The sequence below is a fragment of the Taudactylus pleione genome, unplaced genomic scaffold (genome assembly GCF_031769625.1).
Source record: "Taudactylus pleione unplaced genomic scaffold, aTauple2 ptg000116l, whole genome shotgun sequence".
In the NCBI taxonomy this organism is placed as follows: domain Eukaryota; kingdom Metazoa; phylum Chordata; class Amphibia; order Anura; family Myobatrachidae; genus Taudactylus; species Taudactylus pleione.
In genome coordinates this window covers 17,517,129-17,542,196 of record NW_028284518.1, presented here as the reverse complement: position 1 = coordinate 17,542,196, position 25,068 = coordinate 17,517,129, and the positions used below count along the sequence as shown (strand labels likewise).

Here is a 25,068-nt window from a genome sequence, read left to right as displayed (position 1 = left end):
TGTGGGTATGTTTTTCAGCAGCAGGAACTGGGAGACTAGTCAGGATAAAGGGAAAGATGAATACAGCAATGTACAAAGACATCCTGGATGAAAACGTGCTCCAGAGTGCTCTTGATCTCAGACTGGGGCGATGGTTCATCTTTGAGCATGGCAACGACCCTAAGCACACAGCCAAGATATCAAAGGAGTGGCTTCAGGACAACTCTGTGAATGTTCTTGAGTGGCCCAGCCAGAGCCCAGACTTCAATCCGATTGAACATCTCTGGTGAGATCTGAAAATGGCTGTGCACCGACGCTTCCCATCCAACCTGATGGAGCTTGAGAGGTGCTGCAAAGAGGAATGGGTGAAACTGCCCCAAAGATAGGTGTGCCAAGCTTGTGGCATCATGTTCAAAAAGACTTGAGGCTGTAATTGCTGCCAAAGGTGCATCAACAAAGTATTGAGCAAAGGCTGTGAATACTTATGTACATGTGATTTCTTAGTTTTTTTATTTAATTAAATTATCAAAAAAAAACTTTTTACACATTATCATTATGGGGTATTGTGTGTAGAATTTTGAGGACAAAAATTTATTTATTCCATTTTGGAATAAGGCTGTAACATAACAAAATGTGGAAAAAGTGAAGCGCTGTGAATACTTTCCAGATGCACTGTAACTAATTGATACAGTTATGGTTGTACTATTTTTTATTTATTTATGCAGACAGTGTGGTGATTGCTTCCCACTAATGATTTTACAAAGGTGTGTTTAGGCAGCAAATGAACGCAGATCTGACAGTTCATCAAAGCCATTTTATAAATAGAAGCGGCTCCTTAGAAATATCCCATTGTGGCTTATATAATTATGCAAATAAATTTGAAGTAGTGCTCTTTCATTGTCTATATTTTTCAATGGACCATGCGGCACCAATTACAGAAAATAAATTATATGCTTTAATAAGATACATTAACTTTTTCCTTTACACAACAGGCAATGTTTGTGTAGAGTTTGTTTATTTTAGGTATCTCCGTTTGATTTAACAACTGCTTTATCAGATTTTTCTCCTGAAAACCTATATATAAATTATATATATTAAATAGTGAAAGATCAGAGATTTTGTGATTAGTCAAATATGCATGAAGTAAAATATACAGTATTTATACATCTATCCAGTGACTGAAGTAGAAATTTACATGTGCTGATATGGAAAATCTAAAGTGAATGGAATTACATAGTATAACAATTGAAGCAGTAGAAGTAGCAGTATGTCATACAGCTATATATGGGCCCACCAAAACCACTTTATCTCTCTATAGTATCCTTATTTATATTAATATAGTATAGTTGTATGCATATAAATATAAACAGAACAGTAGCTGAGCAAAATGTTTATGAACATTAAAGATTAATGGTAACTTTAAATGTATAGAAATAATATCATTGTAAGAGCCAATTTAGGTGTTCTGAAGGATGAGGACTGGGTGTTTATATTTGAGTCCTCCTCGGTACACCACGTCCTCTACTAGATTTCAGCAGATCCAATTGTATCTTTTACATAAAGTTTACTGGACTCCGGTCAGACTGGTTATGCTGGGTAGACTGCACTACTCCAAAATGTGGGGTTTTGGATGTGGACTGGCACCTTCCTTGGTCCTGCTCTATTATCTTCTCATTTTGGGCTCAGGTGGTGCAATATATTGATAGGACTGGTATCCGTCAACCTTTACGGGCCACTTAAATTTACATTTTTTGTTTATATCTTAAATATTTCAGGAATAACTGTTTATTTTGAACATTATATTAAAAATCTCCTGACGCCAGCTAAGGCATGTATTGCCAGGCAGCGGGTGGCTGTTTAAGGCACAGACACAACAAATGTAGAGCTCACACACGTCTTAGCGGCCCCTGCCACATCCCGTACTAATGGCAAAATGCCACTGGCATTTGTAACTAAGCACCAGAATTGGCAGTCACCGATTCTGGTAGTCACAGTGTATCTAGAGGCAAAGCTGTGCAGCAGTGACATCGGTCAGTGGGCGCTCCAATCCAGCACCGCCAAGTCACCAGTCATTGAGCGATCCCTATCCAGCACCGCCAAGTCACCAGTCATTGAGCGCTCCAATCCAGCACCGCCAAGTCACCAGTCAGTGAGCGCTCCAATCCAGCACCACCAAGTCACCAGTCAGTGGGCGCTCCAATCCAGCACCACCAAGTCTCCGGCCAGCCCCTAGGAAGAGCAGCCGCAGCAGACAGAGCAGCCAAGAATTGAAGACTGCCCGCTGTCTGGTATGAGATGGGATTCCAAAGTCAGGTGAGTGGTGTATGTCCCAGCATGGCGAGCGGCCTTTGTCCCTGAGGAGGGGTATTTGTATGGGGTAGGGGGGGGGATGAGTGGTCTATGTCTCTGGTGGTGGTTTAAAAAGGAGCGCAAATCAAGCAGATTATGGATCAGCGTGTGCTTCTTTGAACATGAGTGACCGGTCATTTGTTTACACAGCTTGTGGCCCTGCAGTTCTGTCTTTGTTGGGAGGCTGTACTATGCAGTTGCTTGCCAGAAACTAAAGAACACCAATACAAAAAAAAATAAAAATTGAGTGTATAAATCTGTTCTCTTACTAGTAGTACAGAAACCATTCTTCCTTTTATCAGGAAATACTAAGGACCACAAATGGAATCATCTCTCCTAAGGACAATACTGATTTGAAATGTTGCTGTAACTATATTTTTATTATTAACATTTATTTACATAGTGCCAGCATATTCCGTAGTGCTTTACAATGGAAAAAATACTAAAAATTATTTTGGTAACAACATACAGACAGAGAAATAAGAGGTGGCTGCTCACAGGCTTAAAATCTATAGCACAACAGAAGGTGCATAAATGAGGTTAAGGGCCAAAGATTGCATATTGGTACATAGAGCAACAATGGTAGAAGAAGAAAAGTTGCTGTCTTATTACGATGCACAAATATTAGTAATAAACAAAATATAACTTTAATTAAACACAATTAAAATGTTTGCTGGAACTACAATAATAAAATAAGGACAAACATACATTTAACATACATAGAAAACTGAGTGTAATAAGAATGACAAAGTGCGATTGATTAAAGTAAGTGTATATTACTGGGTGTACCTCAATCAGTATCACAGTTTATTTATTCTAGTGACCAAATATCAACAAGTTGATTCAGTTGTGCATGTCCATGTATAGTGTTGGTAAGTATATGTGTCATATTGTTATTAATACATTCATTATACTTGTAATATGCCATCCAAGATAATATAAAAGTATCAAATTCCATTCATAGATACACAACAATAGCTAGGAATTGATATTCCTCCTCCATATACAGTAGTTGTGTGTTCATAAGTCTGTAAAACACAATGTATCCCTAGTGTCACTGTCTGTGATGTATTTATCAAATGTATTAAATATACAGCATGTAGTCTAGCAGGCCTGTTTTGGTCTCAACTAGTGTAAGAGCACTATGTTGTGAAAACTATAAATTGCATTGTCCACATACAGATATAGTAATGAAGATGTGTATGATGACCACAATTCAAGTTGCTTAGATAGTAATAAGTGCTCTTTATGAAGTCAAATGTCTCCAAATTGTTAGCGCATTAAAAAGTAGATATTAATCAGCACTCCTTAAGTAGTCTTTTCTTCTACAAATAGTGAGCAAATTGAAGATGTATTAATATAAAGGGCTCTTTAGCACTCTGAGGTATAAGCACGATACTTATTTGAACTACTGTTGTATATGTATAGTTAATATTTATTAGTAATCATCACAGTCAGGATAATTGCTATAAAGTCGCTCTAAATGCAGATCAAAATGATGGAATGAGGAGGAGTAGTTAAACATATATTGTGAATAAGTCTATAACCCAGATACAGTTTATTAGTATTCTGAGGGTGATTTTTATCTGACATTTGAGTCCCCTTTATTCAGCGGTGGTGAATCTATGATTTTAATTAGTATGGAATGCACATATAGTATTAAGGAAAATGGGAATACATTTCTCTTGTATACTCACTCTTGTTCTACAGACAGTTAGCTTCACATGTCAAAGAGGGAATGTTGTAACAATTGTATGTTCTCTGACACAATCACGACTACGAGATCTACCTACTTAATCGTCCATGCAAATTAAAATGTGTGGAGAAAACGCCAAGGCTGATTAAAAACGTAATTAGAGAGCACATTCTGAACATCAAAAAGGGCCTCGTCACCCACAGTATCTCTAAGCAATTTTTAGAGGCACATTGGCATTGATCGAATCCACCAAAGACCCAGAAGGGGCGACAGATCCAAGAGATTATCACAAAACGTATTGGATATATCAAATGTCGACACTGTCTCCCCTTGGACTGAATAATGATACAAACCTTGTCACCTTTCTTTAGTTGCATTTTAGTAATGCCGATTTTTAAAATGTTTGTATTTCCTTCTTAATATCTTATATATTATATGTTATACTTATTGTTAGTTCAATTTGTACTTTCCAGTTTGTTATATATATATTGCATTATATTTCTGATGGCATTAGTCTTATCTGTATCATGGCATTTTTTTCATATGATTCCCCTTTATAAGATCCCTTTTTGACTTGCCTTATTAGATACCTTCACTACTGGTCTTTCTTATTTACATTCTATTTTTATTATACTAAAGGTGCCCACACACATACCGACTTTTCATCCAATTTGGCCGATTTCGAGAAACGTGACGAAAGATCATGTAAAAAATGGCCAAATCGCGAGTTTCTACTCTTGATCACTATGCGCGTCTCCGCTCGTCGTACCTCGCATCTTCAGATCTGCTGTGCTGTAGGGCAGATTAGCCAATCTGGGATACAATGCATTGGCTGCAAGATAGTTCTTAAGTCAGATTGGACATTTTTAACTCCAAATCGTGACCACGACTGCCTGGGGAGAGTTCAGGGGAAATTGTGTACATTGGCTGATTGGGAGCCAGTCGGTATGTGTGTGGGCACCTTTACATATATAATACAAGGGTGGTTGAATAATTAAGGTATCTAGAACGCTCACCTGTGTAATGTTCTCTATTTCATTCTGATTTCCTGCCAGGCCAGAGCAGGTACACCTCTGCTTCCCCTCACGCCCATTATACTGAACCTCATATCAGTCATACTGTCCCAATATCAGCTGTAAGATTGCGGAACATGGTCAAATATTGAGGTGCATAGTGTGATCAGATTTCTGCGTCTAAAGGGCACATCAGCAGCTGAAGTTCATTGCCAACTTGTCGATGTGTACAGTTATAACGTCATGTCACAGAAACAGGTTTGGGTTTGGTGTTCTGCCTTTGATAACGGCTCAAGATGAGCAATGATACGGCCAGCCGAGCAAGTCCACCACAGATGACAATTTGTGCCACACTGAAGATCTGATTCAGGAGGATAGACGCATTTGAGTTAGTGATATTGCTGACTAACTGAACATCTCAGTGGGTACTGTGTACATCATCATTCATGAGCAACTGGGGTAGAGGAAAAAAAGTGTTCAAACTGGGTACTGAAGCAACTCATATAACCAATAGGATGGAATTGTCTCTTGTGCACTTGACGCGGTACCATGAGGAGGGAGTGTAATTCCTGCAGCAAATTGTTACAGGTGATTAAACGTGGGTGCATTATGTGACACTGGAGATGAAGCAAGCATCCATGACATGGTAACTCGCATCGTCCCCACCTTCAAAGAAATTCAAAACCACTCCATCAGCAAAGAAGGTCATGGCGACCGTGTTTTGGGACCACAAGTGCGTGCTTCTTGTTGATTTCCTCAACAAAGCAGATACTATGAATGTTGTCCACTATTGTGACACATTGAGCCGGTTGCGGAGGGGAATTTGTCGATGGTGCGAACAGGCATCATGCTGCTACACGATAATGCCAGGCCACATTCAGCCAACTGCACTCGTGAGTTGTTACGGTGCGACCATTGGGAGGTACTGCACCATCCTCCCTACAGCCCTGACTTGGCACTGAGTGTTTTCCACTCTTTGGACCATTGAAAAAGCACCTCGGTGGAAAGCAACTGACGTTGAAGTTCAACAAGGTGGCATGTTCTGTCTTCAGGGGCTTTACACAGATTTCTTCTATGTTGAGATAGATGCCTTTGTGTATTGGAACAAATGCTCAGACAAGTATAGGGACTATGTGGAAAAATAATTTGTACCAACGACAGGGCCGGCTCTAGGGTGTTCGACCAGTGCGGTCAAACAGGGGCGCCACCCATACAGGGTGCACCCCTCCCCAACATCCCGATTTGGCCTGCAGGTGGTCAAATCGGGAGGTTGGAGACCCCCACTGCTGCAGCTGTGCGGCGGTGCCGGACCCCCGAAGTGTGAATGGATGCTGCGCGCATGCGCGCGGCATCCATTCACTGACGGGAAAGGGCTGGGGGAAGCCCAGCCAGTGACAGAGGGCTGGGCTTTACCCCCAGCCGGATGTTATTTGGAGGCATGCCATGCGTGCACGCCTCCAAATAACGTCACTTTGAGGGTATGGCCTATGGTAATGAGGCCACGCCCCCCAATTTCGTCCACGTGCGGTTGCAAGGCGCAGCATACCGGGACGGCACAGGGTGCTCAGACCTCTGGAGCCAGCCCTGACCAATGACATACTATTGATTATACGTATATGTACGAGTTGAACAAATTTACGCAATGAGAGGTCTTGTTAACTTATTTATTGAACCATCCTCATATACTTATATTGCACATTATTCATTTTGAGATCCATTTTTTATTCAGTAATTCTGCTACTATAATCCCATATGTGATTAGAGCTCATGGTTACTCTGTTTTTTTTTTTACCTCTCCATGTCCCCCTTCTTCAATCTTTTGCACACTTCCACTATAAGCACTTTATATGAGCCCTGCAGCATAACCTTCTAGTCCCATCATCAAGCATTGCTCTCCCTTGTTTACATAAAAGTCACGGGGCCATTTCTGCACTGACAGCTCGCCGTGACACATACCAGCATTGGCTGGCAATACTTTTTTTTTTTTTTTTTTTTAACTGCAGCAGATATAGACCTCATGGGGGAGGTGTATCAAATCCTGGAGAGAGAAAGTCGTAACCAATCAGCTCCTGTCCTTTTACAGACTGCATTTGAAAAATGACAGTTAGAAGCGGATAGGTTGGTACTTTATCTCTCCCCATGTTATCTCTCACACACATTTGATAAATCTCCCAATGTCTGAGGTGTAAATCAGTTGCTTGGAGATCTCGATTTATTTTCACACACCTGCACAGCTACAGACTCCTTGTTTCACTTGCCGGCTTCCGCATGATGTATAAGTGAGCCTTTTTTTTTTTTTTTACTGTTTGCCTTGTGAAGTGAACTATTCACTTGTTTCTCCATATATCACACAAACTAGTGATACATATCACATCTTCTAGCATTTGCCCTTTTTTTGAATCATATATCATTCTAATTAATCCTGGTCACTGCCTCCCTCCCCAAATACTTGTTTTTCTAACATTTTATTCCTCTTTTCACTATAATTACTGTACATCACGTGAAGCAACATCCAACACATTATCATTAGATTATTTTAGTTTTCCTTCCTTCCAATATTAGTTGCTTGAGAAAAAAACGCACGAGGCCAGTGTAGACAAACTTCACATGAAGATGCAGCGGCACAGGAGCAGAGAGGGGAGACTGTAATCTTGGACATAGTTTGGATAAGAATTATTTTAGTTTTTTTCCAGAATAAGAGTAATCACTGCTTGCTTAAATAATGATGGAAAAATCCCATGGAGTGAGTACAGATTTTAGTAAGGGGTGGCATGAGCACAGGGCTTGGTCTTTTGATAGAATACACAACTTTATGAAATATCCTATGGATCTACAGTTAATTTGGGACCCAGAAAAGTGTAATTGAAATAACCTAAGGCCACTAAATCAACATTAAACCAATTATCTGCTGCCCTCCTGACTGAGGCAAGTGCCTTATTAAACCCATATGAAAGGCACTAACAGACCAGAATCAAAACTTCTAAATATCCAATAAACACCAGAAGATCTTTAAACAGTTATACTTTCTAGAGAGACTTACGAGTTCACACAAAGCACAAGAATATTCTTCCACAGGTTCCTTGTCCCAACAACTTTTACAATGCAAACTCTCTTAGGCCTTCTCAGGAGTTCTCGCTCCAATTCTGCAATACAACAACACAACTATATAAATAGCAGTTTGTACAATATACATGTATGGTAATGCACTGTAGACAGCAGTATAGATATATACTATAATAGTGGCATTTTCAGTTGTACACAAAGTAATTACAGTAGATGTACGTTGAAAAATGGATGTTTTGTTATACAACAGCACCAATACATTGTTCAACTTAATGGTCTCTTCTCAAGAACTCTTGTACACTAGTATGTAAATATCCTCATAAATAATAGGCTTGGAAACTGTGGCTGCAAATTGTAAATTGAATTCACACTGATATAATGGATATTTTTATGGTGTTTGCTATTTCTAGCTTTGGTAAGGGACCTATATATTATAATGTAACTAGTATATAAACGGGGATGTAGTCATACTTACACACTTGGCAAGAGCAGTGTCAAGAGATCACCTGCTCATTGTGTCCCCGACAATGGATACCACTGTAAGGTCTAATCAATATTTTAGCAGTCAATCTCTAAAGTCCCCCTATCACCCAGGTACAGATTTAGCAAAACTATCCGAAACAGCATTCTCACATCCATTATTACTAATCAATCTGCCAACAACTACTGATTCTGGGCAAAAAACACCCAACATTGCTATACACTGATACACACACTCTCATTTAAAGCACACCTCTAACATACTGTACACTAGAATCTCGAAATTAAAGGGTTCATTTTTTTCCCAGTTGTACTAATATGGGTTAGCGTCAAACAATCTTCTGCTTATGAGGCTTTTGGGTTTGTTTAGAGAAGTCAAAGACAAATTGATGATAGATTTATACATTTAAAATAAAATAAAATTTATACAGCGTGTACAAAAAAAGTACAGAACTATAGAAAACTATGCCAGGTAAATGGCATGAAAGGAAGGACAGCTTATCAATTTTATTCATTTCCCTTAAGTCTTACACAAGTTTTAGGTGACAAGAGGAAGGGGTATATTTACTAAGTCACATGTTTGCAATATCTGTTGCTTCCCGGAGTGTTTAAGCCATAAATTGAAAACAGCAATGATTTTAATAGCAAACCACTCATTATCACCTACCAGAGAGGTTGTGAGAGGATGTCTGAGACTGGTTACCTAGGCTGATGACAGAGCTTTTGAAATCTGGATTCTTAACTCCATTTTAAATCCCAAATGTTTAAATGCAACATTTTTCTATGATTGTTTATAAACTCAATTTTATCAATCACAAATACATTTATGTAGGTATAGACATCAGATATGATCATGTAACGTTGATTGGTTAAGCTGATACCCCATTTCTCCCATTATCTGTGCAATAACTAATTTTATTCAATAGCAACTTATCCATTTATGAATATGTGGTTGGTTACTCCTAATATTGATTATGTGATATATATTTGGGCTGAAATTACATTTTCCTATGTTAAGTTATGTGGAAGCTACATGGAACCACCATGTGCTGGCAAATCACGTGTGGACTGAAGCGCCCTTATGACAGACCCATGATGTTGTGTAGGGTGTCAAAAAGTTCCCCTATGACAGCACATAACTCACTGCAAGGTTCCTTTGAAGCTGTACACTTTCCCCACTTATTGTATATTTGAGGTATAATCCCCGAAAACACACGTTTTCAGGGTTTAACCTCAAATACTAAGTATACCCCGGATGTATGAAGGAGGGACCGCAGCAGGTATCTCCGATAACTACTGTGATCCCTCCATCCCTGCAGGCAGCCGCATCCCCCATAGGTTTCTATGGGGGGGATTCGGTGCTCTCAAATTTACTAACATCCGGAATGCGATGCATTCCGGGTATGGGCCCATGCAGTTAACCCGGAACCCACCCCGGCAATGCCAGCCAGCCCCCACCCCGGCAAGTTTTTGTCCCCTATATTTTGACAACCAGGACTGGCTCTGTAAAGCCCTGTGCTGGTTGGTGCTGGTTGTGTTAAATACAGGAGACCCCTATGTCATTTATCCCATGTATTTAGCACAACCAGTACTGGTTCTTTAAAGCCCAGGGTTGGCTGAGGTCTTTTTCTTTTTTTTAGGGGGGGGGGGGGGGGGGTATTAGAGTTGTTTTCTGTGTCTGATTTTTTTTTTTTGACACAGATGCATGCATCACGGATCTCCCTGATCCGTGCATGCATCTATCTACAATCGATCACAATCTAATGATATGCAAGTTATTAGGTTCTGCAAGATAGATCTTGTGACACATCGTACAGCTTTTGCTGCACATCGTGTCCTGGAGTGCCGTGGAGAGTTCAAGGTTGATTGTTCACGATGTTGCATCGTTGAGCACACTGTACCGTGTGTACCCACCTTTAGACCTAATCAACTAATATTGTTAAAAAGAAGTGATTATTTAAACCAGCGGTGGCCAGATAAAGAATTTAAGTATCTATTGGGCATATCTGTTCGGATATTAAGTGTTTAAACAGAGTTTTCCAATTGTTAAAAATAATTTATAAAAATATATGTCATCACAGTAAATTAATTCATATTTGTGTTTATCATATGTATGTAATGGTCTGAGAAAAAAACAAAATGTATTCAATAGTTTTAAAATTTGTGTCTTAACCTAATTGTATTGTGTGGTATACTGAGACTTATGAGACACCCATTTTTTTACTTTAAGACACCCCTGAAGAAGTCGATATTTGACGAAACGCGTTTGGTGATAATGCAAAAGTGTGCTAACTTGCTGTTAAAGAGCTCATACTCCTGAAGAGGAGGGACATCAAGTTATTAATATCTAGCCCATATAGGCCACTCTGCATGTGCTATGTAAGATTTTTAACCTTTTTAATTTATTTTTCATAATAACTATGAATCAAGTATACAGAAACTGACTATTGCATTTTTGGGTGAACTCTGGTGTGATGGTCTCATTGTAGAAACAATAAGAAGAATCTTATCCTCCAACTTCGACAACTAAACGAACACTGAAAGACTTAACAGGACAACTAAGGCGTTATTGAACTATGATAAACAAATTGTGTTGGCGCACCTTAAGACCCCCCAATCCACCTTTAGACCTGTTTACAATTTCTTTAGTGTTAAAAATGCTAGAAAAATACCCCATGTGCTAAATCCCAGGGGGAGTCTTAGGGGGCCTAAAGGTACAACCACACAGGACTCACCTGGCATTACACCCTTGATGTCAGTTTCCGTGTTCACTCTGTTCCTGTGAATGATTTGAAGAATTTGCTTCTTAGAAGTTTCAAAATGCATTGTGGCCATAAGCCATCTTAGAGACTCTGGAAAGATACTTCAGACAAAGAAGAAACACTTTAGTGTGTTATATAGTTTTATATATATATTTATTTATTTACACATATACACACTTTATTGCAGAAGAAACAGAAGTGAAAGAGGTTTGACCATTCACTATGTTTAGTAATCTGCTGGTAAAGTCATCATCACAGATGTTGTTCAGCATATACATGACAACTGAAAAGATGAAGGCATGGTTTTTTACACTCCAAGAATGAAGGGACAGACTGGGGCTCCAAATCAGCCCTTGCACCTCCCTCTGTGAGCATGCGCCCACATATAAAGTGGAGAGGTCTCACCTTAAGGGGCATGGTTAAATATCACAGGGGCATGCTGTAAGTCACGAGGCCTGGCCTTGCAGCACGCCCCCGTCTCTCAGTATCTCGGCCGTGCAGAGAGCTGCTCGACCAGGCATTCAGACCAGACCATCAGGCCAGTCTGGCCCTGCCAGAATGCATAGGAGGCTCCTGAGTAATGCTGGGTACACACTGGCAGATACATTGGCCGATCAATTGACGAGCCAATATATCGTATGCCCGTCGGCCAGTGTGTACCAGCGATATGTCTGAACGACGTTGTTCACAGACATATCGCATCGGCTGTGCTGCACAGCCGATAGCAGATATATCTGCAGATATATCTGTCCATTGTGCTGTGTGTACGGGCAATCGGCCAACCGCACGCGCACTTGCAGCCGCAGGGAGTGGATCGCGGCACCACCCCTGGCCAGTGGGACCCGCGCGCAGATGGAATATGATGGTTGTTCAGTGTGTATGAACAACCATCATCTGCAGAACACTCGATCTGCAGATATATCTGCTAGGTGTATGCCCAATTTAAGTATCAAGAGTAATTTCTTGCACAAGATCGTTGGGACAAATTTTTATTTAATATTCATGCCCTGGCCACCCCAGTAAACTAAAACGGGCAGGAAATGCAATGAGGTAGGTGGGGCTGTATAATGTGATTAGAAAAAGTTGGCAAAGACCTAAAGTACCACTAAACCCCTCAAACTTAGATATATATCATGCTGGTAGAATATAGTAAGGAGTGTTTAGCTGACGCTGCAGTGCAGGTTTGATGACACGTTATTACCTTTCCACATCACTACAGAGAGCTAAAGCTCCTCACACATCTTTAGAAGAGCTTCCAGATGACTCTGCTTAAGGTGAAACAGCTCATACTGCTGTCATGTGAGTTGATGTGACATAACTCTCCCTGTATCTATGTATGAATCCACACAGTGCATTTCTGCATAACAAGTTTCTCAAGCTCTCTCTCACAGTATAATGTCTGATCTGTTAGGGAAGCACTTCGATGCTAACTTGCAGCAGGCCAGCAAAGCGAGAGTGATGGATATATTTGATGTAGATTAGTGTGTACAGTGATACACAGCATTTGATATGCATTGCTTTCAAATGAATAAAAAAATAGCACTGTGTTAGATCTTCAAAGTAGCCTTGCAATAACAGAGGTCGAATGCTGTATCATATGTAATATAAAGCTATGGGTGCAGGAACATGTGGAAACAAAAGACTACAGGAAGTGTCGCATTTTCATCCTTAGACATAATCCTTCCCATTCCTATAAAACTAAAATCTATTTCCACATACATAATTGCTACAACAATTCCCTGTGCAGATTTAATTGCATGATAAAATCTCTTTTCAAGTTTAAAATATAATTCTGAACAAGCAACACACAGATTTTCCCAGGGTTAGCAACTGACAACAAAATGTAAATACCTGGTATATTTAGATATATCTCATAATGTAGTCACATATATTCAACTTGGATATCTGCAGATCTCCCTCTTTTCCATGAATATAACTAATACACTTACTACCAGTAGGACAGCATCAAGATGAAAGGGCAGATGATCACAGCCTGGAGGATCTGCCAGTCTCTGCATAGAGCTGCCAAACCTGGCAGAAGGAACTGTCCGGCCATTCCAATGAAACTGGCCACCATGGTGATCATGAATCTGTGGCCAGGAGGGCAGAGTTCTATTCCTGAAACAGAGAACAACACAGACATTTAATTCAATGTACCAAAGCTAATTTTACTAGAGTAATGGTGCATACATATGGTCAGATAAAAACAAAAAGTATGGTGGTCGCTCACATCAGCTTAATGACATCGCACAGGTGCTTGTAAAGGGCGGGGTTTACACTGAACTACAGAAAAAAAAAGGGATTTTCCCATGTTGGCCCGGCGCTTATTCATATATTTGCAAATGTATGCAACCAATGCCTCTGAATTTCTATTATGTAAGATTCAAGTATTTTTGTTAATATTGCTGCAGTGTGCGGTCAGATAATCAGGACGATATAAACTATATAATTTATCGTTCAATCGTTTATATTGCCCTGTTTATTAGCCCCTTTCAACGACCAAACGATGGTCGATGTGCGGGCATGGATGGTTGATATCGACGATCGCCCGTGCATGCAGGCCAACCTGGTCGATATCAACCAGGTTAGCCTGGTAACTATAGGGACTCTTGATCGTTGATTGAGGGTCGTTCTAGTAGTTGAGGGGTTGGTGCATGTGCTGGATATGTTCGATAATGGTCATCCAGCACATGTAGGACGATCAGACAACAATATCTGATCGTTGTCTGATCTGACAGTGTGTACGCAGGGCCGGCCGGCCCATTATGCCAGGTACGCCGGCACGTACAGCGCCAAGCTGCAAGGGCACCGTGTCCGGAGTCCCGCCGCTGTCCACCAAAGCAAAGCCGCTGCACTGCCAGCCGGCGCCGCCAGTGCTGCAGCAGCAGCCTGAACACTGTCGGTGATTACAGTGCAGCCTGTACTGTTAATCATCAACAGTGTTCAGGCTACGGCAAGTCCAGCGGCGCCATGATGACCACCGCCTCCTAGTTCCCACCGTCTCCCAGAATGCCTGTGCGGCGCACCGAGTGACGTCATCGCGGCTGCGCCTAGCATTCTGGGACGCAGGGGAGAGAACACGGAGCAGCCTGAAGAACCAAGACACGGAGGAGCTGCCTTTGCCTGGAGGGACACACTGCAGGTGAGCCACTGGGGAATGGGAGGATTAGGAGGCGGAGAGTTGCTGGGGGGGGGGGGGAGAAGGATTAGGAGGCAGTGAAATGCTGAGGAGAGGGGGGGAGGCATTACATATGTGTGAATAAACAGATATTAGTTCTACCTTAGCGCTCAGACCTATATATAATTTTCCTATAAATGATGTGATTAAAGTCAAGATTTCTTAAAGAAGTTTTGTATTTTTATTACAATCTTTGTATTATCATAGGGTTAGAAATGGTGTTTATATATTAGAAATCACTGGTAATAAAATAAAATGTATAAAAAAAAAGCATAAATGAAGTGTTCTCTGAATGTCAGCCGGCTTGCAGTATGTTAATCTTAGACGCTCATTAAACAGGACAATACTTGTGGACAAATGTGTAACAGAGGGAGGGGGTGGGTGTGTGGAAATGTGCAAGGAAATACAGGGACAACTGTGATTAAGTGTTGGGGTAGGAAGGGATGAGGGGGAAACGGGATCGGATGCTGTATTTGGTCCCGATACTTCAGTACACTATGTCCAAAGACAGTCCTTCAAATATGCAAGGGAAAGCTCTCTGATTGTAATAAAAATACGAAACTTCATTAAGATATCTTGACTTTAATCACATCATTTATAGGAAAATTATACATAGGTCTGAGCGCTAAGGTAGAACTAATCTGTTTATTAATACGTAATTGAGGGTGGTTACCTCCTATATCCTATACGGCATTATTAGATGACATCTTCAGCTGATATTGACTGAGAACTGACACAGATTTCTTCTTAATTGGCAGGTAACCTCATCATTGCTGCAGATCATCTAATTTTTAATTATTTGAAAAGTGAATAGATTACTTGACCTAGTTCTTCTTAGCTTTGTGGCATTCACTGTTTGTTTATGTTAGGACATTTATTGCTAGCCATATTAGTGGGAGGGTATTGGGGGATGATTGGATTCATTGCATACACATGCAAGCACTGACTATTTAAGTTCATAGGAAGGCTGAAGGCCCCTGGGCTGAGTAGGGCATAATTATAAGTGCATGATTAGTAAAAGTGCATTTCTTACCAAATTCGGCATTATACCAGCATTAAACTAAAGGAGACCACTCTAACCTTAAACTATTCTTTAACAAGAATATATGGACAAAGTATAATCAAGAAATGTAAGTTCACAATATCTACACTACAAGCAACTGCTGTCTTCATCACCGGCCTCTGTTTGCTCACTATAAGAACTTACACCTGCTATTATTTGTACTGACTCACTCGTTTCACAAACAACTCATAGCTTACTGTATTCAGTGCCAATTTTAGTATATGTCTTAGAAATTTTCTAATATCTTCCCACCTCTCTTCTTTTCCTAGCCTGTCATCTGTCTTCTAATTCAGTTTACTTTAATATTCCATTTCTCCTCTTTTCCTCTGCTCAATAATAGTTTGGAAATTTTGCAGGCACATTTTCCTCCATTGTACTATTACTTGCTTCTCTGCACTCATACTTTATTCCTACATCTAGTTTTCCTCCCCCTACCCAACTCTTCCACACCATTATCATGTGTACCTCCCCCTCCACTCACTGTCTACCTAATACTCTGCTCTACCCCCTTTTTCCACCTATATCATTTCCCCCTGGTCTCCTCCACCTCCTCCTTCCTTTATCTCCCCTCCTCTGTCTGCCGTCCTCCCTCTCCTCTCCTACTACTACACTTTCATTCTCTTCTACCCCTCCTTTTTCCTACTACCCCACTGATAATCCTTCCTCCAAGCCTCCTCTCCATGTAACCCCATACCACCCCCATCATATTAAACTCCCTCCCTGCCAGGTTCCCTTCCCAGCACTGGTCCCCGCATAATCTCTCCACTACATTCATCTCGGCCACCCATATTAAACTCACCTTCTCGCTACAGAACCCAAATAATCGAATTCACATTTCTCCCACAAACACTGTCCCTCTATCCTGTGCCCTCTGGAATGCCAGATCAGTATGTAACAAACTCGTACCCACCCATGACCTTTTCATCTCTAAAAACTTGCATCTCCTAGCCATTACTGAAACCTGGATTTCACCCTCTGACACCACTTCACCTGCTGCTCTCTCCTCTGGGGGCCTCATCTTCTCTCATACCCCTCGGCCTGGGGGTCGCCATGGTAGTGGTGTAGGGTGTCCTTCTATCCCCTGGTTACTCCTACCAACTCCTACCCTCTGAACCATCTCTTACTTTCTCTACATTTGAGGTTCATGCTATACGCCTCTTCCAACCAGTTCACCTTAGAGTAGCTGTCATTTACTGTCCCCATGGCCCTCCTTCCAAATTCATTGACAACTTCGCTTCCTGGCTTCCTCACTTTCTCTCCTCTGACCTTCCCTCTATTATCCTAAGTGACTTCAATATTCCTATTGATATCCCCACAGAAGCCTCTGCCTCCAAACTCCTCACCCTCATGTCTTCATTTGGTCTCTCCCAATGGACCTCCTCACCCTCCCATGTGAGTGGGCATTCGCTTGACCTGGTCTTCACTCACCGTTGTGATATTTCTGATTACTCCAATTCCCCATTCCCCCTCTCAGACCATCACCTTCTCTCTTTTAACCTATCCCTCTCTCCTTCCCTTCCTCTACCTCCTAAGGCCAAAGCATAACATTGACGCTATTGACACAGTTTCTTTTTCTTCCCAGCTTGACTCACTTCTCTCCCCTATCCTCTCTCTCTCCTGCCCTGAACAAGCCATTTCTCTATACAATACCTTCCTTACTTCTGCTCTGGACTCTGTTGCTCCGGCGATCACTATTCACCCTCGCATATTTACACCTCAACACTGGCATTCCAAATGCACCAGATACCTGCAAAAGTGTTCGCGAACTGCCGAGCGACAGTGGAGAAGATCACGCTCTAAGGCTTATTTTCTCCATTTCAAATTTATGCTCTCATCATACAGTGCTGCCCTTTCCCTCTCTAAGCAGTCATATTTCAAGAACCTCATCTCCTCTCAGTCCTCAAATCCCCAACATCTCTTCACCACCTTCAACTCCCTCCTCCGCCCACCCCCTCCTCGCTCTCTGCCCTTGATTTTACTACCTACTTTACATCTAAAATTGACTCCATACGTCAGTACATCATATCCAACCAGTCCCCATGCTATCCACCTCCTCTCTTCCCAGATCACCCCTCTCCTTCAATTTTACCGACTCTAACTTACTTCTCCCCTGTATCTGGAGAGGAAGTCATGTCCCTCATCCAGTCCTCCCCCCCTTCCACCTCCCCCCTTGACCCTATCCCTTCACGTCTCCTCCGCTACCTCTCTCCTTCTGCCTGCTCCCATCTTGCCCACCTCCTTAATCTCTCCCTATCATCAGGCACTGGCCTGTCTGCATTCAAACATGCCCTTGTCTCCCCCATACTAAAAAAAAACGACCCTTGATTCTAACACTCTCTCCAACTACCGTCCCATCTCTCTCCTCCCTTTTGCTTCAAAGCTCCTTGAGCGTGCTGTCTTCAAGTGCCTTACCACCTTTCTTTCCTCTCATTCCCTCCTTGACCCTTTTCAGTCTGACTTCTGTTCTCTCCACTCCACTGAAACTGCCCTCACAAAAGTCAGCAATGACCTCCTTGCTGCGAAATCCAAGGGCCACTACTCTCTGCTCATTCTCCTTGACCTTTCTGCTGCTTTTGACACTGTGGACCACCCTCTCCTTCTGCAAATCCTTCACTCCCTTGGTCTGCGTGACACTACCCTCTCCTGGCTATCCTCCTACCTCTCTGACCGATCCTTCTCTGTCTCCTCTCATGACTCCTCTTCTCCCCCACAGCCTCTTGCAGTGGGTGTTCCCCAAGGTTCTGTTCTTGGACCTCTCCTTTTCTCACTCTATACATCCTCACTAGGTGAACTCATCAGCTCTTTTGACCTCCAATATCATCTCTATGCTGATGATACTCAGATCTACCTTTCCTCCCTTGACCTCTCTCCCTCTCTCCTCACTCGTGTCTCCAACTGTCTCTCTGCCATTTCTTCCTGGATGTCCCAGCGATTTCTTAAATTTAATATGTCTAAGACTGAGCTAATCATCTTCCCTCCCCCCTACATAACCACATTTCCCACCATTTCTTTATCAATTGATGGCACAACTATATCCTCTAGCCCCAAAGTGCGCTGTCTTGGAGTTATCCTGGACTCCTCCCTCTCCTTCAAACCACATATCCAGAATCTCTCACAGTCCTGTCGCTTTCATCTTAAAAATATTTCCAAGATTAGACCCTTTCTCACCCAGGATGCACTAAAAATTGGTCATCTCCAGATTGGACTACTGTAACCTTCTCCTTTCTGGCCTCCCCAAATCCCTTCTCTCCCCTCTCCAGTCTGTCCTCAATGCTGCTGCTTGGCTCATCTTCCTCTCAAAACGCTCTGCATCTGCCTCCCCTCTCCTACAAGCCCTCCACTGACTCCCCTTCCCCTTTAGAACCCAATTTAAGGTTCTCACACTCACTTACAAAGCCCTCAGCCATTCCTCTCCCATTTACATCTCTGATCTCATCTCCCTTCACACTCCTGTCCGCCCTCTTCGTTCAACAAATGCACGCCGCCTCTCATGCCAATTAATTACTTCCTCCCACTCCCGCCTCCAAGATTTTGCCCGCGCTGCTCCCCACCTTTGGAACTCTCTCCCGCTTCCCATCAGACTCTCCACCTCTCTACAATCCTTCAAACGGGCTCTCAAGACCCACTATTTCATCAAAGCCTTCCAGTTCTCATCTTAACTTGCTGCTACATACTCCTTCCTCCCTGCCTACCCCATCTGTTTCACCCCTGTTTGTCTGTCCCTCCCCCTTAGAATGTAAGCTCCTATGAGCAGGGCCCTCTACCCTCTTGTGCATCTCCTTACTATACCTTCATCTACTTCTTACTCTCTAAACTGGTTCTAGAGCACTTGGGCATACAAATACGCTTTACTATTACATATGTGTGGCATAATGCATTATAAAGGGCACTACATGTGTGGCATAATGTATTAGGGCATTACATGTGTGGCATAATGCATTATAAAGGGCATTACATGTGTGGAATAATGTATTAGGGCATTACATGTGTGGCATAATGTATTAGGGCATTACATGTGTGGCATAATGTATTAGGGCATATGTGTGGCATAATGCATTATAAAGGGCATTACATGTGTGGCATAATGTATTAGGGAATTACATGTGTGGCATAATGTATTAGGGCATTACATGTGTGGCATCATGTATTAGGGCATTACATGTGTGGCATCATGTATTAGGGCATTACATGTGTGGCCTGATTTGTATATTAGTCATCCACTGGCTGTCACCCTTTCCCTGACACCGACTGCGGTCACCCTCGCCCTGTCACCCAGTGCTATCACCCTCTCCGTGCCACATAGTGCTATCACCCTTTCCCTGTCACCCTCTCCCTGTCACCCACTGCTGTCACCCTCTACCTGTTGTCAACGATTGCTGTCACCCTCACCCAGTGCTGTCACCCTTTCCCTGTAACCCAGTGCTATCACCCTCTCACTGTCATCACCCTCTCCCTGAATACGTATCTTTGGGTATAATTGTAGCCTAGCACCCAGGACTTCATACATATTCATGTGGGGACCTATGTGTGTGTTTAATTATTTTCACATGGGGGCTAATGTTTTTTTTTTGCAATGCGTAGCCTGTGGGGGGTATTCAATTAGGCGCAGGGTTTCCCCCGTGACTAATCACAGTCAATAATCCCCGCTGCATGGGGAAAGGCTGTACAATAAATAGCCTTTTTCTCGCACCGAAAAATCGGGATTATTTCACTAGGGGGCGCCAAAATCTATATCCGCTTGCCAAAAAAATTTGGCTCGGACCGGCCCTGTGTGTACGGGCCATAAGACGAATATCTACAATAGGATTATAATCATATATAGCAAAATAGACGTGTGCAAATAAAGAATGGTCAGTAGTTTCAAGTCTATTTGCATTAAATGTACATTGACAAATATAAACTGGAGATTATCTAGAAGTTTTGCATCTTCAGGCTGCGCTTCAACTTATTTGTTAACCATCACTGTTCCAGTGTAACGTAGAACGGTCATAACTTTTACATGCGTAGCACTATAATATGGCTGCAACGTTTAGGAGCAGATTTGTCAAAGTGCAAAAATTCCTGGTAAAAACAGTGTTTATTGGCGATGTCTGATAAGATTTGTCTTTCTACAGCATGTTACCAGCAACATACCTGTTCTGGTCTCAGGGAGTCAATAACAGCTTAACATGATTAAAAAGCTTTCATTATAGGTATAAAAATGTTTTAAAAGGAATAAAGATTTTCAAGTATTTTTAAATCAATGTACTGAAACTGAATAGCCCTTAGGAATAATCGGAATGAAATAGAAGTGTAATGTCCAGGATAGCATGGGAAGAAAAAAAAGGGTGTTTGGCCATTTACAATGTTGTATTGTACAATAGTGGTATTGTACAGACCATTCTGTAGCTTTACAAAAGGCATGTGTTTATATAGTCACGTGCATGCACCAGCACAGATGAAAATAAATCAATCTAACACACAGTTAGACACTTCAAAACAGTTAATATACAACATAAAGTAGCAAATTGTGCCATTTATTCATTCAGATATGTACACCAGACTCCAAAATGGACACATCTGGATTCAAGTGGTGCGGATTTTGGTTTAAGAGGGGTGATTGTAAATCATTCAACATGCATTCCAGTTCCACTGTATATACCAGACCATTCTACGCCGCAGCACACAGGACCAGATATCTAGGACATTTTAAAATCCTATTTAAAGGCAAAAGCAAAGGATCTTTTTGATATTCTCCAATGGCAAAATAGCTATTAGATTTATAGATGTATCTTTTTTTTTCTATTGAACTCAGGGCACTAGGAGTCAACAATCTCATCAATCAATATTGCATTTATTATGTATTTTACATTGGTTTCTTTTACAAGGTCTTTCTTTTACATACAAAACCCTATCCTGGAAATAAATTCATACAGACATACTGCATTTACAAATAAAATACACAACAGAATAGTAAAGTCACAGATGAACACAATAATGAACAGATAAGCCAATTGTTATCTCATAGGTTCTCAGATATGGCAATCCGTAAAACCTACTACTGGATTACTGCAGGAGAAGGTTAGGAAAACTAACACAATGCTATGATATACACAGAGACCTAACCACAGCTTGTTATCTCCCCATACATGAAAGTATCAGCTAAGAAGTCCCACACCCCTCTCAATAAAAGGCATATTACTAGCATCCTCCTAAACCATGTAGCAGAATAAACATATAGCAGCTGTAAAAGTGTACACTGGGAGAGCTGAATGTATTGCCGTTGTCTCTATTATAGAAACATTTGCTACATGTAACTGCAGGTCAACCATTATACAGTATAAATGATCTAATCAAGCACTGAAAGCTGCTACGTCAAGCACTACGCATTTCTGCTAATACATAAAAGCAGAGCTAAGCTGCTACCAAATCTATATACTCCTAGTACAATCCAGTAATATACTAATAATTTCTGTCACCTGAATATAACTTTCAATAAATTGGTAGTACTGTTCACTCATGTTTAGCTAAACACTAGTTATAAATTTCTGTATTACCATTCTAGTCAGCAATTCTTCATAAACATGCAGAGGCAGCAGACAGCATCTCTATTTGCACTCTAATGTTTTCTCCCACTTAAGTAATAAATCTTTAGGTTGATATTGGAAATGTATATTAAAATGACTTACAGCAGGTCTGACTTGCAAATGAATAGTTTGAATGAGAGCCAAGCTGCGCCAAAACTCACACTGAGCTATTACAGCCGACCATCCTCTACAGACCTAATCCTGGCGCACAATTTCTGGGATAAATGGAAAAACTGCACAAAAGTTTATGCTATTTCAAAACCCCATTTAGATGTTGCTGAACTAGGCCGTCTGATTAGTGTGTGTTCTATGAATGTATCTCTTGAGAACCGAGAAGGCCTTTCATGAATCACATCAAACAGATACGACAGGGCAACTGTGGTCAGGAAAGTTCATGCAATGCAAGAAGACAGACAGTAAAGTTGAAAGACACCTCAGATGTTAGGCAGCTTTATAAAACATAGTTATTTTGTTTATGAGAATAAAATGTTTTGAAAATTAGAGGCTTGGCTATTCTAGATTTAGCCTTGAGAAAAACAAAATGTGCAAAAATAATATCTAATGAGGGCTGATGATCATTCATTTTATAACTTGCAACAATTCAATAGAAGCGATGTTCTTACACAACGTTTCTTTACTGTATTATTTAAAGAATACATTTTCACTTGTGCATATAAAGCAAAACTATTTAAAACAGTTCAAGCTGTTCATCTTTTGTCTGAAAGACCTAACTAGACTTAGGTTTAGACACAGCACCTGATTCACAATGGATCGTAATTCTGCTTATACGCACGCAACGCAGTTGTGAATATCAGCGGTGAGATGTAAATGTTTGCATTCGCATTGCAATCACAGCCTGACAAAGACGCCCACTTCCCCTTACTCACATCTGTATACTTGGCCAACATGGAGAAACAATCGGTAACATCGGACAGTTCATGATGCCCAGACCTTACTCAGGAATTGCTTACTTTTGCGCAAGCTATGAATGACGTCACAGACGGCATATGGTATTGCAGTGGATAATTTGTGCACGCCCCTTCAACGGTGTTGAAACGTACTGGCAAGCCTGTGTTTTCCCGACTACCCCCCCCTCCCGTCACCACCCACAAATGGCACTACCTGTGACTCACTCTACCATGGGTCTGCGTAGCAGTTCCGATCGCAGTGTCTGGCTTGCGCACATGCAATGCATACGCATGCGCAGTGTGAATTAATCGACCGATTGCGGGCGTATAAGCAATTGCGTTCTTTGCTGAATCAGGCCCACAGTACACCAGAGCCTAGGGGTGGCAGTGCTAAAGACTTTGATAAAATAACCTCTCTGGATCCAATTACCAGGAGGTCCTTATCCCTTGCGATACGAAATAATACTAGCAGACTTCTATATTGCTTTTTTCTGCTTGTTTCTGTCACAAGTACTCCCAAACTCACCTTATTGGAAATTGCAAAACATTTTTAATTACGAATTCACATAAAATCTGCATAATAGTGCTGTGTGATGCTCCAAGGGCCGTCCATCACTGCTCTATTAATGATACGGTCTTATTAATAAAGTAATCTCGGCACCACAATGCAGATTTTATGTGAATTTCTACTAAGGACACTCAATGTCCTCCTGAAACAACATTTAGACTATTCCAACTGATACCCGCAAAATGAGTCATTTATTTATATTAGTGGAAACTCTAACCACTTTCATGAAACAAAGTCTACTCCAATATTGGAGAAGCAAATAAGAATTAAACTATTACAGTGTTGGAACACCAGTGTATGAGGACATGTACAGATGGGTCCACATACATCTAGCCTCCTGGCACGTTAAACAGCCCTTCTAGTCGCGCCATGCTGTGGTGTGACTCAGTAGCGCTGAGTGTCGTTTCGTGCATCTTTTTACCTTCAAATGAGTCTTATTTGCACAACGATGTGAGTAGATAACACAAACAGCTTCTGCTGATTAAAATATGGCTTTACATAGGTCTAGTATACGTGCAGCTTTAAAGGGTAAAAGCTCTGAGCACCCAGTGGCTCAACATTTTTTTGAACATAAGCACAATTTATCGGCTATCAGATATAAAATGATTGATTGGATACCACCCAATCCTAGAGGTGGGGATCGCAATCGCAGGTTGCTTCAGAGGGAGGCTTGGCGGATTCATACTTTGCAGACAGTGAATTCACATGGTCTTAACGAGATCTTGTCATGTTCTAATTTTTTGTCATTTTTTATTGCAAGTTGTTTACCTTCAGAGTGATACATGTATGTATTTTTATTGAGAACTTATTTTTTTCACATATAATGACAGCATGCATTATGATAGTTCTATCAGATATAGTGTGTGTAATTTGGCCTGACGTTATTAGACCATTTAGGGGTCCAGATTCACAGAGTTTTTTGACGCATGGCAGTTATGTGTTTTCCGCTTTTTAAATGATGTTTGTTATTTACAGTCACCATGGTGAGGGGATGACACACGTCGGCCACCCCCCCTTGGAGATGCCGGGACGCCAGCGCTGCGGCGCATTCAGTGACGTCTTCCGGCTTCCGTCGGGACTCGTGACCAGGTGGAGGTGAGCACGGGTGATACACTATATAAGGTATGCATTGTACAGCTTTTTGTATCTTGATAAAAGGGTTGGTTCCCTGAAACGTTGATCTTATCTCAGTGTCCTGGAGATTTATTTTTCATACACAGAGGGCCTGATTCAGAGCCGGACGCTCCTGGCCGCTCGCATAGCTGTGGGTGACCACCCACAGCATATGCGAGCGGCCAAAAAGATGGTCGTGATGGTCTTGACCATCGGACTTGCGACGGAGACCCTGCGGTAGGGTCTCCCTGCCACAAGCCCTAGAGTGATTTTGGCTCTATCAGAGCCAAAATCACTCCCACTGACATCACTAGTGATGTCAGTGGGGCC

At 41.6% G+C, this 25,068-nt stretch overlaps 1 protein-coding gene across 1 annotated transcript in view; it reads right to left on the bottom strand.

The window, feature by feature from the left end:
• SLC22A23 (solute carrier family 22 member 23) overlaps positions 1 to 25,068 on the bottom strand; it is a 174,542-nt gene that overhangs the window by 22,561 nt on the left and 126,913 nt on the right. Inside the window, exons 4-6 of the mRNA XM_088471707.1 lie at positions 13,292 to 13,460; positions 11,316 to 11,443; positions 8,078 to 8,180 (exon numbers count right to left, since the gene is read on the bottom strand). Of these exons, the coding sequence (XP_088327833.1) occupies positions 8,078 to 8,180; positions 11,316 to 11,443; positions 13,292 to 13,460 (400 nt within the window). The remainder of the gene's footprint in view (positions 1 to 8,077; positions 8,181 to 11,315; positions 11,444 to 13,291; positions 13,461 to 25,068) is intronic.